Source organism: Gobius niger, assembly GCF_951799975.1.
Source record: "Gobius niger genome assembly, chromosome: 12".
In the NCBI taxonomy this organism is placed as follows: Eukaryota; Metazoa; Chordata; class Actinopteri; order Gobiiformes; family Gobiidae; genus Gobius; species Gobius niger.
Window position 1 is genome coordinate 3,988,282 of NC_136863.1, and position 16,547 is coordinate 4,004,828.

General features: G+C 43.3%; 1 protein-coding gene across 1 annotated transcript; it reads left to right on the top strand.

The window, feature by feature from the left end:
- Positions 1–1,292: 1,292 nt before the first annotated feature.
- LOC306971910 (cationic amino acid transporter 2-like) lies at positions 1,293–16,073 on the top strand (the record flags this gene model as incomplete). The annotated part of the gene is made up of 12 exons (XM_079568349.1): positions 1,293–1,303; positions 5,044–5,429; positions 6,671–6,826; positions 6,889–7,051; positions 7,297–7,436; positions 8,973–9,195; positions 11,038–11,174; positions 11,460–11,562; positions 11,935–12,056; positions 13,387–13,553; positions 15,641–15,749; positions 15,874–16,073. 12 exons carry the CDS (start codon positions 1,293–1,295, stop codon positions 16,029–16,031), a joined length of 1,875 nt encoding a protein of 624 aa, XP_079424475.1. The 3' UTR covers positions 16,032–16,073.
- Positions 16,074–16,547: the final 474 nt, after the last annotated feature.

Consider the following 16,547-nt stretch of genomic DNA (forward strand, 5'->3'; position numbering starts at 1 on the left):
TTTAACAAAAATTCAACAAAAATTCAACAAAAATTCAACAAAAATTCAACAAAAATTCAACTAAAATGTGACAAAAACTCAACAAAAATGTGACAAAGATTCAACAAAAATGTGACAAAAATGCAACAAAAATGTGACAAAAATTCAACAAAAATGTGACAAAGATTCAACAAAAATGTGACAAAAATGCAACAAAAATGTGACAAAGATTCAACAAAAATGTGACAAAAATGTGACAAAAATTCAACAAAAATTTAACAAAAATTCAACAAAAATTCAACAAAAATTCAACAAAAAATTACAAAAATTCAACAATAAGTGACAAAAAGCTCAACCAAAATGGAAAAAAAAGAAAGAAAAAAAAACATACAAAAGGTGACACAACACGGCAACAACGCGAGGAAAAAGGTCAGTTTTGTGGGTCTTAGCTTTCAAATGAGGTGCTACACAGCCAAAAGAGGACAATGCATTTGGTTTAGGCGGGTGGTAAGAGGTTTAAAAAAAATGCTTATTTGACCAATCCCCATGATTCTGTTCTAGTCCAGCATTAGTTTGTGAGTGTGTGTTTGTCAGTCCAACATGTGTCGTATTTTCCTTTCCCTTCGTCCTGAAGACACGCTGATCATTTCCACAGCTGGGAAACATCCTGAATTAATGGGAAATGCGTTAATTTGACTGAAATATGATTTTAGCTCAGCTCGAGGGGAGAAAATGTAAACCCTGTATCACATTAACCAGCTTTCCCCTACCTTAATCAGTTGTTCTTAAACCTCCATATATCTGTTAACGATTTTAAACTCTTTATTGTGTAAGATAGACAATAGTAAACAACATGATCCTTCTGAACATAACGTGAAGTACAGATAAAGTACAAACACAGAGATGCAGCTGACTCACAGAGAGGCAGTGACTCTACATCTGTTAGAGCCGGGTCCGAACCATTGAAATAATAAATGGAATTGCTCCCCTTGAGACAAGTCAATCTCTTCAACAGAAATATTCATGTTAAATTTTTTTTTTTTTTTTCCTCAGGGCATTCATGGATCGTTGCTCTCTTCAGAAGTCCGTCTCTAATCTTTTATTCAACGCTTCCACAGATACAACGCAGCTTTATCTCTGGAAGGGGTTGTTTGTTCAGACTCGGAGCCCCGCCCCCTGAGCTCGGCCTGTGATTGGCTGATTGGCTCCAGGTGTGCGGCTGCAGCAGACGGGACCAGGACCAGGACCAGGAGCAGGACCAGGAGCTTCTCTGTGGGACCACTTTACTTTTATTTACTGGACTTTCCACCGCGATGGAGGACAGGTGAGGCTCGAGGTCTTTCTCAATAAATCTGTGCATAGTTTAAGCACATTGCTCCCTGTTTAATAGGAGGATATGAGCTGTAGAAGACTGAGGAATGACTGAGAGAACTGAGGTGCAGTTTTAGTTTTAAGGCTGTTGTTTGTTGGACAGACTCCTGACAGTTTTTAGTTTAGTGTATTTTAGTTTCTATGTTTCTTTGAGCAGTGCACATTCTGCTCTAAAGGAGAAGGCTGAAGCACTGAGCTTATGAGCGCCTCCCCTAAACTCAGTGCAATAAAAAAAAAGGAAATTTCATAATGGTACAAAACAACAACAAGGAAACGACAGCAACAACATGGATCATAATAGAATGACACATTCACATCACTGAAACTCATGTACTGCGGTTATTCCCGAAAAGGAGTAATACTACCTGCACAGCTGTGTGGTTCCTCATAGACGCACAGTGTTTAGTCACAGGTGTATCAGTGAAAGGGGTTTGGAACAGCCTCCCAGCAGACGCCAGAGACCGCACCACATTCATAGTAGGTAATGTGGAGATTTCTAAAATGGAGGTGCCATTTTTGTCCCCATTATCTGTGACCAGGTTTTGTCCTGATCACTTTTTTAGAGCGGGACAGAAAATGGCCAGTTTGGCTGAAATTAGACGGTCATTCCCACAGTAAGTCACGAGTCACGTCATCAGGATAATTGTCTTCAGTCTCGTTGGTCTTCATTTACTCCCGCAGCAGCAAATTCAACATTTATTTTTAACTTCAATATGCAAGAATTGAATAAACACCTTTCAAACACTGTGGACACTGTGGAGGAGGAGGTGGACGTGAAGAGGGTCTTGTTGTCGTTTGCTCCTTAAAGTTTTGTGATCTTTCAAACTCCCCCACGTGTTTTGTCACTCCTGCTAATGCACGTGTGGAAGAGAGAAACCTTAACACCATTCAGCTACTCAGCTCCACTTTTGTTGCTCGTTTTTCCCCACTTTCTGTCCACTGTCATTTGTTTACTCTGTCCACTGACACAACTGAAAAGAGCCTAATTAAACCAAACTCCAATGTTTAAATGAACTAAAGGAGCTAAAATATAAAATTATGTTTTAAAACGTGCAACCAATGGAAATATGTTAAATCAAAGTGTTTACTGAAATTTTGATGAAAGAATCTTGAATATTTAAAAAGTTCTAGTCATTTCTCTTTGTAGGTCACACTGACCTCCATTCGTTTCAATGGAAGGGGCGGGACTAAAGAGAGATGCTGATTTAGAACTAGAAGTATAGTAGGGGGTTACTGCATCTTTCCACTTAAACTATTTACTTGCCTTTCTATTGAGTTTGAAAATGTTGTCCACATACCTATTCATAGTATTTAAAACTAAAGTTAAAGGTTGGCTGAGGGGGAATCAGACATGTGACCACTGACCATTATCCTTTTTTGTCTCAAGTTTAATTGTGTGATGATCTTTGGTCTTTAGTTCACTGGTATTTTCTTGATCTTCCAGCTACTGGCAGATGAATTGGCTAATCCATTGGCTAATTCTGGCATATTTACATTTATATGTTCATTAATATACATTGTCCCTTTAAATAAATTAAAATGAAGCACAACTACAACACTAGTCTCGTTTCATATGATGTCGAGTACAAAGCAAGTACCAACAATAGTCACTTTTACGTTATAAAGGCACATTAATATACATATTATATTCTGTTTTTTTGTTACTTCCCAGTTGTCATTGCCATCCTCAATACAATATTAAATTGTGTATGTGTTTTATTGTTATTGTATTATATATGAAGTATGACGTAAGCTCTACATAGTGTAGTGTGTTAATTTGTCCAATTGATTTAATTATATTTCATTAACCCCTTAACTCCCACCTGAACCGAGCACATTTTCTCCAGTTTGGCTTTACCCCAGTCCAAAAGCTTCTGGAAAAAAGGTGTGAAAATAGCAACAAAACTGAGACGAAAACAGTGATGAAAATGTCCCAAAAATGTCACAAGAAGTTGACAAAAATGTGATGAAAAAATGACCAAAATGTGACACAAAAATTTACAAAAAAATTTCAAAAACATGACAAAAATGTGATAAAAATGTGATAAAAATTAGACAAGAAAATTACAAAAAAAATGACGAAAAAATGACAAAAATGTGATAAAAAAATTGACAAAAAATGACAAAAAAATGACAAAGTTACAAAAATGAGTTGAATACCCAGCAAAAAAATGATGGGAAAAAAATCTGATGACGTGAGGAAAAAGATCTCTCGGTTCAGGCGGGAGTCAAGAGGTTAAAAAGTGAAGAGACAAATCCTTGTTTTGGAAACATATTTTCACCATATCACACGGAACATGGATGGTTTGTAAAGGATTTCCCTGTGATTTTCATGGTTCGAGGTCAGAGCTCTTTATGCTGTGAGCACTAACTATAACTGGACACGGGCGGAGTTCACCCTGGACACTGAGGTGGTTTTCACACATGCTCCTCTGTGGCCGACATGAGATCGCTCTAGTTTGTTTCAGCAGCGTTCACGTCTAACTTCAGTGAAGGTTCTTGAGTCATCGTCTGTACTCTGTAGTTGAAGTGTCGAACGTTTTGCCTCTTCACCCAAAAGGCTTCGTCAGCGACACTGAAGTTCCAGCTCTGCCTGCAGACCAGATATAGACCACAGGGAGGAGTTCAGCTTGGCTCAGTCCCTCCCCCCTTTTGTAGTTCTAAGTCCTAACGACCTGAGTTTCAGTTTGAACGGCCCGACTCTGAGCTGATCACTGCTGTATTAGGCAAGGCAAGTTTATTTGTAGAGCACAATTCATACACAAGGCAATTCAAAGAGCTTCACAGTTAAAGCAGCATAAAATATAAGAAAAACAAATACAATCAATAAAAACATCAACATACAATTAATCAATTACAGTAAGAGGCAAGAGTGTAGATAAAATACTTTCAGTTATATGCATTTTTAAGTCTTGTTTTGACTCGCTCTGTCTTGAGCATTATTTCACTCTGTCTTGAGCACTATTTTTAAGTCTTGTTTGGATTCACTCTGTCTTGAGCACTATTTTTAAGTCTTGTTTTGACTCTGTCTTGAGCACTATTTTTAAGTCTTGTTTTGACTCTGTCTTGAGCACTATTTTTAAGTCTTGTTTTGACTCTGTCTTGAGCACTATTTTTAAGTCTTGTTTTGACTCTGTCTTGAGCACTATTTTTAAGTCTTGTTTTGACTCACACTGTCTTGAGCACTATTTTTAAGTCTTGTTTTGACTCACTCTGTCTTGAGCACTATTTTGCTCTGTCTTGAGCACTATTTTGAAGTCTTGTTTTGACTCACTCTGTCTTGAGCACTATTTTTAAGTCTTGTTTTGACTCACTCTGTCTTGAGCACTATTTTGCTCTGTCTTGAGCACTATTTTTAAGTCTTGTTTTGACTCACTCTGTCTTGAGCACTATTTTGCTCTGTCTTGAGCACTATTTTTAAGTCTTGTTTTGACTCACACTGTCTTCAGAACTATTTTTTACTTCACAAACACAAAGTTACCTAACCTCTGTTTTGTCGCTCCTTCTCCTCTGGACATCAACATAAAAATTTATCAATTACAGTAAAAGGCAAGAGGCAAGGCAACTTTATTTATACCGCGCATTTCGTACACAAGGCAACTCAATGCGCCTAGAGTGTAGGCGCATAAATATAAATAATAAATATTTTCAGTCATATGCAGGCGCAAGAACACTCTTTCTCCCCCTCTGTAGCCCGTCTGCGTGCGCCTCCTGCTGGTCGAACTTCGTGACCTTCCTCCGGACTCTGAGGCGGAGGAAGCCCTTGGACCCCGGGGGCGATGAGTCGGGTTTCTCGCGCTGCCTGACCACCGTGGACCTGATCGGGCTGGGCGTGGGCAGCACCCTGGGCGCGGGCGTGTACGTGCTGGCCGGAGAGGTGGCCCGGGAGGTGTCCGGCCCCAGCATCGTCCTGTCCTTCCTGGTGGCGGCCGTGGCGGCGGTGTTCGCCGGGCTGTGCTACGCCGAGTTCGGGGCCCGGGTCCCCAAGACGGGCTCGGCCTATCTGTACACCTACGTCACCGTGGGGGAGCTGTGGGCCTTCGTCACCGGCTGGAACCTGCTGCTGTCCTACGTCATCGGTGAGTCCGGGAGAGACCTCGCAGCGGAGAGAAAGTTCACTTATTTTTGTTTTCATTTTAAAAGCCCAATAATGTCCACCTTTTTTAATGACTAAAACAGGATGAGGCGTTTATGGCACGGGGGGGCAGTGGGTCGCGCTTGTGCTGCACAGCTAGAAGGTCCCAGGTTCGATTCCCACCTGGAAGGGGCGTTTCTGTGGAGTTTGCTGTTCTCCCCGTGTCTGCGTCGGGTCCGCCTACCACTAAAACATGTACAATAGGCCAGAATGTGTGAGTGGTTGTCGGGAGGGGCTGAATCCATTTTCATGATTTTGATGGTAAATTAAAAAAAAAAAACAATTGATAGAATAAATATTAAAAGTAGCCAAATTGCAGCATGAAAATTAGTTTTGTTTTTTATTTTTGCACATAATCAAAATGTAAACAGTTCTGATTGTCATCACTGATTTAAACAACACACTCGCCTAAAGTAAACCAGATTGCACAACATTTTATCTGATTAATAAATCATTTCCTGGGAAGGACTGACTGTTGCTGTAACTATGAGAGAATCTCAAAAGCGAGAACACATAAATAAGTGTTGAAAAAGAGAAAGGAGCTCTGAGGCACAACCCACTTATGAAAATAAAGTATTGTGGGCACCACGTTGGTGGCCCCTGGATTAGGTATTCATCCAGTGACAATCTAATCTATCAATCTAATGCTCTTGAAGTAGCTCCCTCGGCTGTAAAGAGGTTGCTGACCCCTTACCTAATCGGTCATAATGCATTGTGTCCTTCCACAAAATAAAGGATTTTTACTTACTTTTACTTTCTCTTTTTCAAATGAAGCTTTTTGCATACGGGTCCTGGAGGAGCACCTGACTTGACAACATACCAGGACTCTGGCATAAGCTGTACCTTCTCAGTTACTAAGTAACTTATTTACCTTTTCATAAATCCTGTTCGTAGTCCCTCTGGGGGTAATACAACTGTTCACCTGTTACCTGCCGTCCCCCATCATCAGGGGAACAGTTGTGTTTCACTCACACAGATCTCTCACATATTTTCAGAAACTAGAAGGTCTTGGCTTTTAAATTAGGACATAGGCTTTAAGCTCTCCAGTCAATACGCTTTAAGATTTGGATGTAAATAATTGTTAACCCCAATCCTAATCCTCACCCTAGTCCTAATCCTAGCCCTAATCCTAGCCCTCTGCTGGTCAGTGTGGATGAAGCCCCTCATTTGCATCTCCTCCCTCAGGAACCTCCAGTGTGGCCAAAGCGTGGACGGGCACGTTTGACGACCTCATCAATAACGTGATTGGTCGGACTCTGGCGGAGCACACGCCCATGGACTCCACCGGCCTCGCCGCGTACCCGGACTTCTTCGCGGCGGCGCTCATCATGCTGCTGGCAGGTACTTTTACTGTGAAACCCAAACGGGGCGAGTGAGCGCTGAAACCTCTCGCTTCGTGTCAGGCGTGCTGGCGTACGGCGTGAAGGAGTCGGCCATCTTGAACACCGTCTTCACCGGGGTCAACGTGGCCGTGCTGGTTTTCATCATCATCGCAGGGTTTATTCACGGAGACGTCAAGAACTGGAAACTCACCAGGGCGGAGCTAAACTCCACCACAATCCGCAGGTACAACATGTGACCTTTAAAGAGGCGTATGTTTAATATCACCGTCTTTTATTGTGTTGGTTGGAAAATACAATATTGATCTAAAACAGCTGAAGCTAGGTACGAGTGCGACCTGGGGTGGCAGTAGTGAATATTAAAAAATGACCAACTTGCATCTAGTCCCTTTTAAACTGTCCTAAGTCTAAAATGGAGTTGACATGGTGAAGAAGATGAATTTCCCGTGTCTGAAGTCGTGCTCTTTGCAGGAACCTGTCTGTCCCCGGGAACTCCACAGAGACGGACTTCGGGTGGGGCGGCTTCTTCCCGTTCGGGTTTGAGGGGACTTTAGCCGGAGCTGCCACGTGTTTCTACGCCTTTGTGGGATTCGACTGTATCGCTACTACAGGTACACGGATCTACAAGGAAAACCATGTCCTTGTAGAAGACATAAAGAGATGACATGTTCAGTCATTTACTTTTGCATTTGTGGCGTTGAATATATAGTAGGTGTTTAACCCTGTTATTGTTCATTATACCATGGTCTGGGGGAATACTGGATTCTGATTGGCTGGTGCATTACTTTGGTATAACCGCACACGTAGTCCGGTAGTTAAATCACTGGGATATCACTCCGCTGTGGCGTCGCCATAGCAACGCATGACACAGCTGGATCAGATAAAGGCGTAATTAGTGACTGACAGGAACGTCTGAGATGGACTTTGTGTTAATTTCAACGTTTTTGGCCAAAACAAAACGTTTGATAAATGTTTGTAGAGGAGAGTGAGCAGCTAGGTTAGCTACTGTTAATAAAATATGAGCTTTACATTTCTATTGAAAACGGTTAAGGCTATTCATAATTTTCAGGCGTACATAAAATGATCCAGCATTTAAACATATCTGTCTGGATTAGTAAAGTCAAACATAAAAGTTTCAGTTGGGGGGGCCCAGGTGTAAGCGGACTCCACCGCAGCTGTTTCCATAAACAGTTGAGCTGGTTGAGCTAGCTAGCTAGCTTCAGGTTAAACAGTGTAAAAGTGAAATAACTCCTGCCCACGAGTGCCGCATATCGGTGTTTACTTCCACGGAAAAGTGTTTCCGGGTTAGTCCTGTTGTGTTGTGATTCTGTGCTGATGTTGTGTCGTTGAGTCTGACTGAGATCCTCGTAATAGCTGCGGAGAATGACTCGCTCTGAGACCAGCCTTCAGTGACCGGCTAATAACCCACACAAAATAGTCCCGTAGTCTGGCAGATTTAGTGAGTTTAGTCAATGAAAACACGCGAATACAAGCGGCCGAAATGAGTTTCCTTCGCAGGGTGGCTGGGCGCACCCTCCGAGATCGGGTGAGGAGCTCAGTTACCCGGGAGGAACTCGGAGTAGAGTCGCTGCTCCTTCACGTCGAAAGGTGCAGCTGAAGTGTCTCGGGCATCTGTTCCGGATGCCTCCTGGTCGCCTCCCGCAGGAGGTGTTCCAGGCATGTCCTAGTGGGAAGAGGCCTCGTGGAAGACCCAGGACACGGTGGTGGGACTATGTCTCCGAGCTGGCCTGGTGTCGCCTCGGGGTCCCCCCAGAACAGCTGGAGGAGGTGTGTGTGGATCGGGAAGTTTGGGCATCTCTGCTCAGACTGCTGCCCCCCGGCCCCGGATAAAGCGGAAGAAAATGGATGGATGGATGGAGTAAATGAAAACATTTTTTATTATAAACCCTGGTATAAGCGGATTAAACAACGAGGGGCTGCATTAGACGTTATAATGCAGGAGTAACTCTACTCCGCGTCGTGGTGTTCTTGACTCCGCGTCGTGCATTATAACCGTCTAATGCACGGCTCCTCGTTGTTTAATCCTTGCTTGTAGCATTTGTGGGAAGTACTTTGACTTATTCTTTCCTTAACCATGTTTGAAAGCGGGTGATGTGTATCTTTAAACGTCCTTGTGTCCTGCGCAGGAGAGGAGGTGAAGAACCCGAAGAAGGCCATCCCTCTGGGCATCGTGGTGTCTCTGCTCGTGTGCTTCCTGGCGTACTTCGGCGTGTCGGCCGCGCTCACGCTCATGATGCCGTACCACCTGCTGGACGCGCACAGCCCGCTGCCCGTGGCCTTCGAGTACGTGGGCTGGGACCCGGCCAAGTACGCTGTGGCCGTGGGGTCCCTGTGCGCCCTGTCCACCAGGTGAGCTTCACAGACGCTCGACAACTGATACGGGACAGTGGAAAGATCTCGTCGCCTCAATCAGCGAGAGTTTCATTGACAAACTGAGAGGATGTCAGAGTTAAGATTCTAGATGTGATGCTACACAATTTTGACTGGGGCTCCTCCTGCTGGCAGCTGTAGGAATCATTTTCTTAACCTCCTACACTGCAAAAAGTAAATATCAAGCATTGGCTTAAATGACTTGAATTGAGGAAATGTAAGAAAGTAAAATTGCCAATGAGATAAGACTAATTTTCTTACCCCAGTGGCAAAGAAAATTACCTGAAATAAGGACGAAATGTATTGAAACGAGTCAGAAACATCTCAGAACAAGTGAAATAATCTAGGACAAATGCCCAACAACTTCTTATCTTAAATTTTGATTATTATGCTCAAATTGAGATGTTTATACTGACCTAGTTAATTACTTTTTGCAGTGTAACCCCCACCCGACCACCTGAGCAACATTTTTCCAGTTTTGCATTACCCAAATCTAAAAGCTGGCTAATTTGAACAGCTTTGTCCAAGGGTTAAACTCAAAACTGCATGAATGTTGTGAAACACTCCTCCAGGTCTGTCTTTGACGAGAAACAACGTTAAAACACGGTTTAAACCTCAGGAGAGCACATTTTGGAGGATATGTCCACTTTCTTTAAAGGGATTATACTATTTCCTTCCCCTACATGTTCAGCCATGTCCTAATGCTCAGACCTGTTCATCACAACTGCCTCTAAAATCCTGCACTGTCACTCAAAAAGGTGTTACTTCGGGTCTGAAGTGCCGTCATGCACAAGCTTAATATAGAAGCTGCAGTTACGCATAAGACCTGAGGTGGCAGTAGTGAGTATAAAATGACCAACTTGCGTCTAGCCCCTTTTAAGAAGACTACAAGTTTAAGGGCAGGCTGCAAAACCTGGAACTGGAGCTCTTAGTCTTAGAGGCAGGTCAACTAACAGAAAGGTAGCATGGGAACAAATCTAGTAACTTTAATTAAATCCCCAACATTTTTAAGCCCATAGAAAACTTAATTTAAGACAAAATGGCTTCAAACATTCAAGAATTCTCTCCATTTGAAACCATTATCAATGCCCTTCAATTCCACAGCTAAACACATTAGTATAAACTTGTAGGACTAGAGTGCATTCTGATGCTCCAGTTTCCCTTCCAACTGAAACATGTACATTAGGGTCCTCTGTGGCGGGGCTTTGCTGGTTGCATAAATGGCAAAATATTGTGTCAACAAAATTTGTTTGATGTCTTGTTTAAAGGGGGGGTATTATGCAAAATCGACTTTTTCAAGCTTTCCATCATGTTTTTATGTCACTTCCTCATTATAAACATGCCTGAAGTGTTGCCTTGGCACATTCACGTATTTATGAGTAATCTGTAAAAACTCTGATGGCGGCCATTTTAGGGATAGGTTTGCCTGAGTCCTCCTAGGAACGCCCCCACCTCCTGGAGACGCCTCCGAGCTTTCGTCACCAGCCGAGTAACCAACCACTGCTCCTCAGCAGAACCCCCTCCCCACTGATGCCACAGACAGCGTGTGGAGGGGGCGTGTCGGAAAGGCTCAGAGGTTCTTAAAGAGACAGAGGCCTATTTCATGACATTCACTACAGCCATTTTGAGAGAATAACTGCCTTATATAAAATTGCTCTAATTTACTGCATTTACAGACCAACAGAAGGTTTCATCATCATTGTAGTGTGATATAGACTGGTGCTATGTGATTGAAAAAAGCATAATACCCCATCTTTAAAACTGAATAACCCGCCCGACATTACCTGTGAAGCTGCTCATTATAATGTGTGTCCCCGTTAGTCTCCTGGGCGTGATGTTCCCGATGCCGAGGGTCCTGTTCGCGATGGCCAGAGACGGACTGATGTTCAAACCTCTGCGCTACATGAGCTCCAGGCAGAGCCCGGTGCTGGCCACGCTGGCGTCTGGAGCCGTGGCCGGTCAGACTCTTCTCAATCAGACAACTTTACATTTGTATTATTGAAAACAGAGACCTGACATGAGTCTCTGAAGTTCATGTTATTTAGATTTTATTAGTTAACGAAACAACTGGACGTTTTAGTCTGATGAACTAGTCAGCAAATATCCTACTTGGCAAACTTTATGCACTTTCTAATTTCTGCAAAAAAGCGTGAATGTTGGAAGGTGTAAATACATTTAGACCGAAAAGGCAGAAGCAAAACAAAAATCTGACTCTTCTTCCGTTGACTCCTGTGTCTCCGCAGCGTTCATGGCGCTGCTGTTTGACCTCAAAGCTCTGGTGGACATGAGCTCCATCGGGACCATCTTCGCCTACACTGTGGTGGCCATCTGCGTCCTCATCCTCAGGTAAAGACTGTCTCCTGAAAGTGTGGGTTCTGCTCTGATCTGGGGTTTGCTGCAGTTGGTCGAGTCAAAACAATGGGTTTAAAATAACGAGAAGTTTTCAGTTGTCACTCATTATTTGGATGCCACATTAACCCAAACACAAGCACAATGGCCTCATCTTCCAGTTGGTTGACATGTCTATGATCCAAGCCCTCGATCTGGACATGGGTCCCCAGATGCTTCTCCTCCTTACTGGTTGTCACACAAATTTTCCAACACTTTGTCACCTTACTTTCAGTGTCCGCACACACAGCACTGAGAGACAAACTGTTTCTGTGTTTCTTGTCATATATAATTCGTAATATTGGCTTGTGCTCGCTCTTGCTTCTGCAGGTACAGGGAGGACCACGTCACGAACAGGAGAGAGAAGTTCAGCGTGATGGGTTTGCTCATCCCCCCTCACCGGGCCACACATCGCACCTCCAAGAACGTCAAGACCATCATCGTCGTCATCCGTAAGAGACGTTCACAGCACTTGCATTTTGACGACTGTTCAGCAGCTGGATTTTATTTGTGGATTCCATGAACGTTTTTAGGGAGTTTGAAGGTTCTTCATGCGTCTGAGGGTTTTCCCATGTACTCTGGTTTCTCCAACAGAAAAAAATCATGTGGAATTATCAGTTTTTTAGACGGCATCTTCGGAATTGCCCATATGGTCATGTTCGAAGCAGCCAGAGGGAAAACAAAAAGGGAGGAAAAAACTAAACTTTCTCCCATTTCTCCACCGTTACTTTAACAAATGCTGAATTATGAATATATTTTTTCACTAAACAAAGAGACAGACACTTGAAGAGGAGCAAAGTGGTTCAACAGCTCATAAATGCTCAACAAACGGACAGTCCTAACCAGAGAGCTAACCCTAGCTTCATGCTATATATGCTAACGTTAGCATGAGTGCCGTTTTTCACTTCCACTGAACAATCTACTGTGAAAAAACAACCTCTTATGGGAATCATAATTTATTGATTTCTTACCCCTTGGCTTGGCCACGCCCCCTTCTATGACGCGTTGCCGTCTGTATCTATTCGCAACTTGTTTAAATGGACTATACAGAGTTTAAAAATGTTAGAATTATGTATTTTCCTCCCCCTGCATGTTCCTCCATGTCCTATTGTGTAGAATGAGCCCAGACCTGTTCACCACAACTGCCTCTAAAATCCTGCACTGTCACTCAGAAAGTTGTTAATTCGGGTCCGAAGTGCCGTCATGCACGAGCTTAATATAGAAGGTGCAGTTATATGTATGACCTGAGGTGGCAGTAGTGAGTATAAAATGGCCAACTTGCATCTAGCCCCTTTAAACAATGCACTAATTGAATGTTTGCCACATTTTCTTCCACATAAGTAGCACCTACAGACACTAACTCAACTTGTACGAAATATCTGGATATTTTTTGCTGAAGGATATGGAGCGGCCAGAAGGCCTCCCTGGACTCTAGGTGTCGCTGTGGGTGATTCCTCCTCATGCTACCTGCCCTGGCCCTATTAAAGCCTTGTAATTAGTGGTGCCAGATGTTGCAAAGTGAGGAGGAACAGTCTTTTGACCGAGCTGTGAGCTCATATCAATGCACAGGAGCACATGGCCTTGACAGGATATTTCAGTGTCTTATTTCTTGCCTGATATAGTACTTTAAGTTTCAACTCCCGCCTCCCCCATTCTTTCCTATTGACGTGCAGTGTCTCAGCTTAAGGTAGACTTTACTCTCTCCATAAGGAAATCTCTCCTCTGTGACCCCTCCTATCTGCAGGCTATTGTGCATGTTTTAGCTGTGTCTCTCTCCCCCAGTGGCGTTGGTGATGGCTCTGTGCGTGCTCTTGACCGAGGCCCTGACGTCGCTCGGGTCTCGTGAGGTCTGGTCCATCGTCCTGGTCGCCTTCCTGGTCCTCGCCCTGATCGTGGCCGTGGCTCTGATCTGGAGGCAGCCTCAGAACTCCTTCAAGGCCGAGTTCATGGTGAAATCTCAACTCTGTACTTTAATGATGCTTTAATGATACTTTAGTGACGCACAGTTCTGACCCTGCCCGACAATCAAACCCACGATGAAAAAATGGGTCTCATTGTCTCATGTCAATGCGAGTTTAGTGTGGAGAAATGGTCTTTTGTTATATTGAGCCTATGGCTGGAAAGGCGCGGAAAATTTACAGACTTTCAAGGGAATTTCAATGAGAACATTAGCTCGGAAATGTTGGGAATTTTGGAAAGAATTTAAAACAGTCAAAACGCTTAAATACATGTATTTATTTTTTACCTTAACTTACATCTTTAGAAATGTGACACCATGACATACACAAGAATCGAAGTCTGAAAAGTGGTGGGACAAATGACGTTTTTCAACATGATTTTCATTCAGTCTTCTCAAACTGTGATTGGTTATGTTCACCAGTCACTAACTCAGATCATGACAGGCACTGACCAATAGAAGAAGTAGGCGGGGCTTGTGTCACAGATCTGCATTCAACATAAGACATAAATTGTAGAACGTTATTGCAAAATAAGTGCTGACTCTTTAAAGAGGGGGTATTCTGCTTTTTTCAGTCACATAGCACCAGTCTATATCACACTACAACGATGACCAAACCTTCTGTTGGTCTGTAAACGCAGTAAATTAGAATAACTGCCTTGTATAAAATGTCTCTCAAAATGGCTGTAGTGAATGTCTTGAAATAGGCCTCTGTCTCTTTAAGAACCTCTGAGCCTTTCCGACACACCCCCTCCAGACGCTGTCTGTGGCATCAGTGGGGAGGGGGTTCTGCTGAGGAGCAGTGGTTGGTTACTCGGCTGGTGACGAAAGCTCGGAGGCGTCTCCAGGAGGTGGGGGCGTTCCTAGGAGGACTCAGGCAAACCTATCCCTAAAATGGCCGCCATCAGAGTTTTTACAGATTACTCAAAAATACGTGAATGTGCCAAGGCAACACTACAGGCATGTTTTTAATGAGGGAATGACATAATAACATGATGTAAAGCTTGAAAAAGTCGATTTTGCATAATACCCCCCTTTAAGGAACAGGAACATTTTCCATCTTGCCTGGGCTTAGAAGAGTTGCTGTTACCAAAGATGCTGTTAGCATTTGGCCTCTCCCAGTGTATTCCTATAGCTCCAAACAGGGAGAAGTTAGAAGTGACCAAGCTCTTCCACGGGCACAAAGACCAGACAGGTACAGATCAACTCGTCTAAGCTCAGGTAAGAACATATCTCTGTATGAAAAAACGGTGGCCTGTTCCTTTAAAACTAATATTGTAACGTAATACAGCACACAGGTGAGTATGCGCAATATGGATACAGACACTTTAGTTCTTGTAGCCAGCTCTTAGTGTTGGTTTCGTCACGTGGTGTTGCTGCGACGTGTCTGGTTGGCTGATTTAAACCGTTTTTGACACTGTCTTCTTACTTGTAGCAGGCTGACAGCGCCACCTGCAGTGTGACTTCTTCTGTGTCCCATTGTGTGTGGGAAAGTTGGTACGGCTCTCGATGGCCTCTCTGATCCAGCGCTGATATTTGTTGCTCTCTGTTCCGATGACATGGGCATCGTCCCGGTCCATAAGACGGCTCTCGCTCGTGCAGAGGTCATACATGGCAGACTTCAGCTGTTCTTGTTCTGCTAATGAACTTAATTGGACTATGGATACAAACAGTTCGATCACACTGTCTAAAACTCTGTTCTCTTCAATGACAAAGATGAAACTCTTAGATACCTTTCCTCTCAACAACTATCAAGTCAGATTCTTACACTGCAGTTTATACTGTGTTTGTAAAGAAGCAGCCTTCAGTTCTGCTAATTCCCTGTTTGTTCCCATTTTTCTAACAGTTTCCAATGTTGAAAATTTCATTTAGCCACTGAAGACACCTTTGAAATCCCCCATGTACTATAAGGAAACGAGGAACAGAAACCATCACGATGTTTTAACCTTTATTACGTCAAGGACAATTCTTTGTGTCAAACTAACCTGAGTTTGGAGCTGAAGGAGCAGAACAGTCTTTCTTGTTTTCCTTCAATAACAAAACATTTGAGTGGAGTTTTTGAGCCGCTGTTGTGTCCAGGTGCCGGCCGTCCCTCTGGTGCCCGTCCTCAGTGTCTTGATCAACATTTACCTGATGGTGCAGCTCGGAGCGGAGACCTGGATCAGCTACGCCGTCTGGATGGTCGTGGGTACGGGTTTGATGTTCTGTCACTACAGCTGCAGATACTTCTTCATCTGCAGGAGAACTGCTGTTAAAGGAGACTTCAGTCCTCGCAGGTCCAGCTCGGTTGTTTATTATATGTTCTCCTTCAGGTCTGATCATCTACTTTGCGTACGGATACCGCCACAGCTCGCTGAGGGAACGCACGCTGGACGGACCGCGGGAAACCATCGCTTTCATCCTCAGGAACTCTGTGCACGTCAGGGGCCCCGTCCCGGCCCCCGAGATCCTCACCCCAGAGCCGGCTTAGGGCACACGGAAACTGAAGATGACATGCCTGTAAACCCACACAGGCTTACGGAATATGACAAAGACACGTACATGGACCTTTTACATTGTGTTTTAATTACTGTGTATTTTAAAATATTTCAGTGACTTTCAGCTTTCAGCCAAAAGTCTGAAACGCAATGACTCTTTACTGTTTTATTGTTTTTGATTGTTTTGTTTTTGGAGTGATGGGAAAATATATTCCAAGTGTGCTTTTTAAATATTGTTCTGTGAAGTTTTTCTGATCAGGAATTGTTTGTTTAACCTGTGACGATGCTGATTTTTAGATGTATAGAAAATAAATGTGAATTCTTATTCTTATTTGTAATCCGTTTTATAACACTGATTTTGGCGACTGACGTACGATCATAGTGAGAAAAATCTTAGGTCGTTGCTGAAAAATGTAGGTCTTGGGTCGTAAAGTGAGACAAGGATTTAAAATAGAACTGTCGTAAGACTAACATTAGGCAGTGTCTGATGATTTGAAACACTAGTCTCT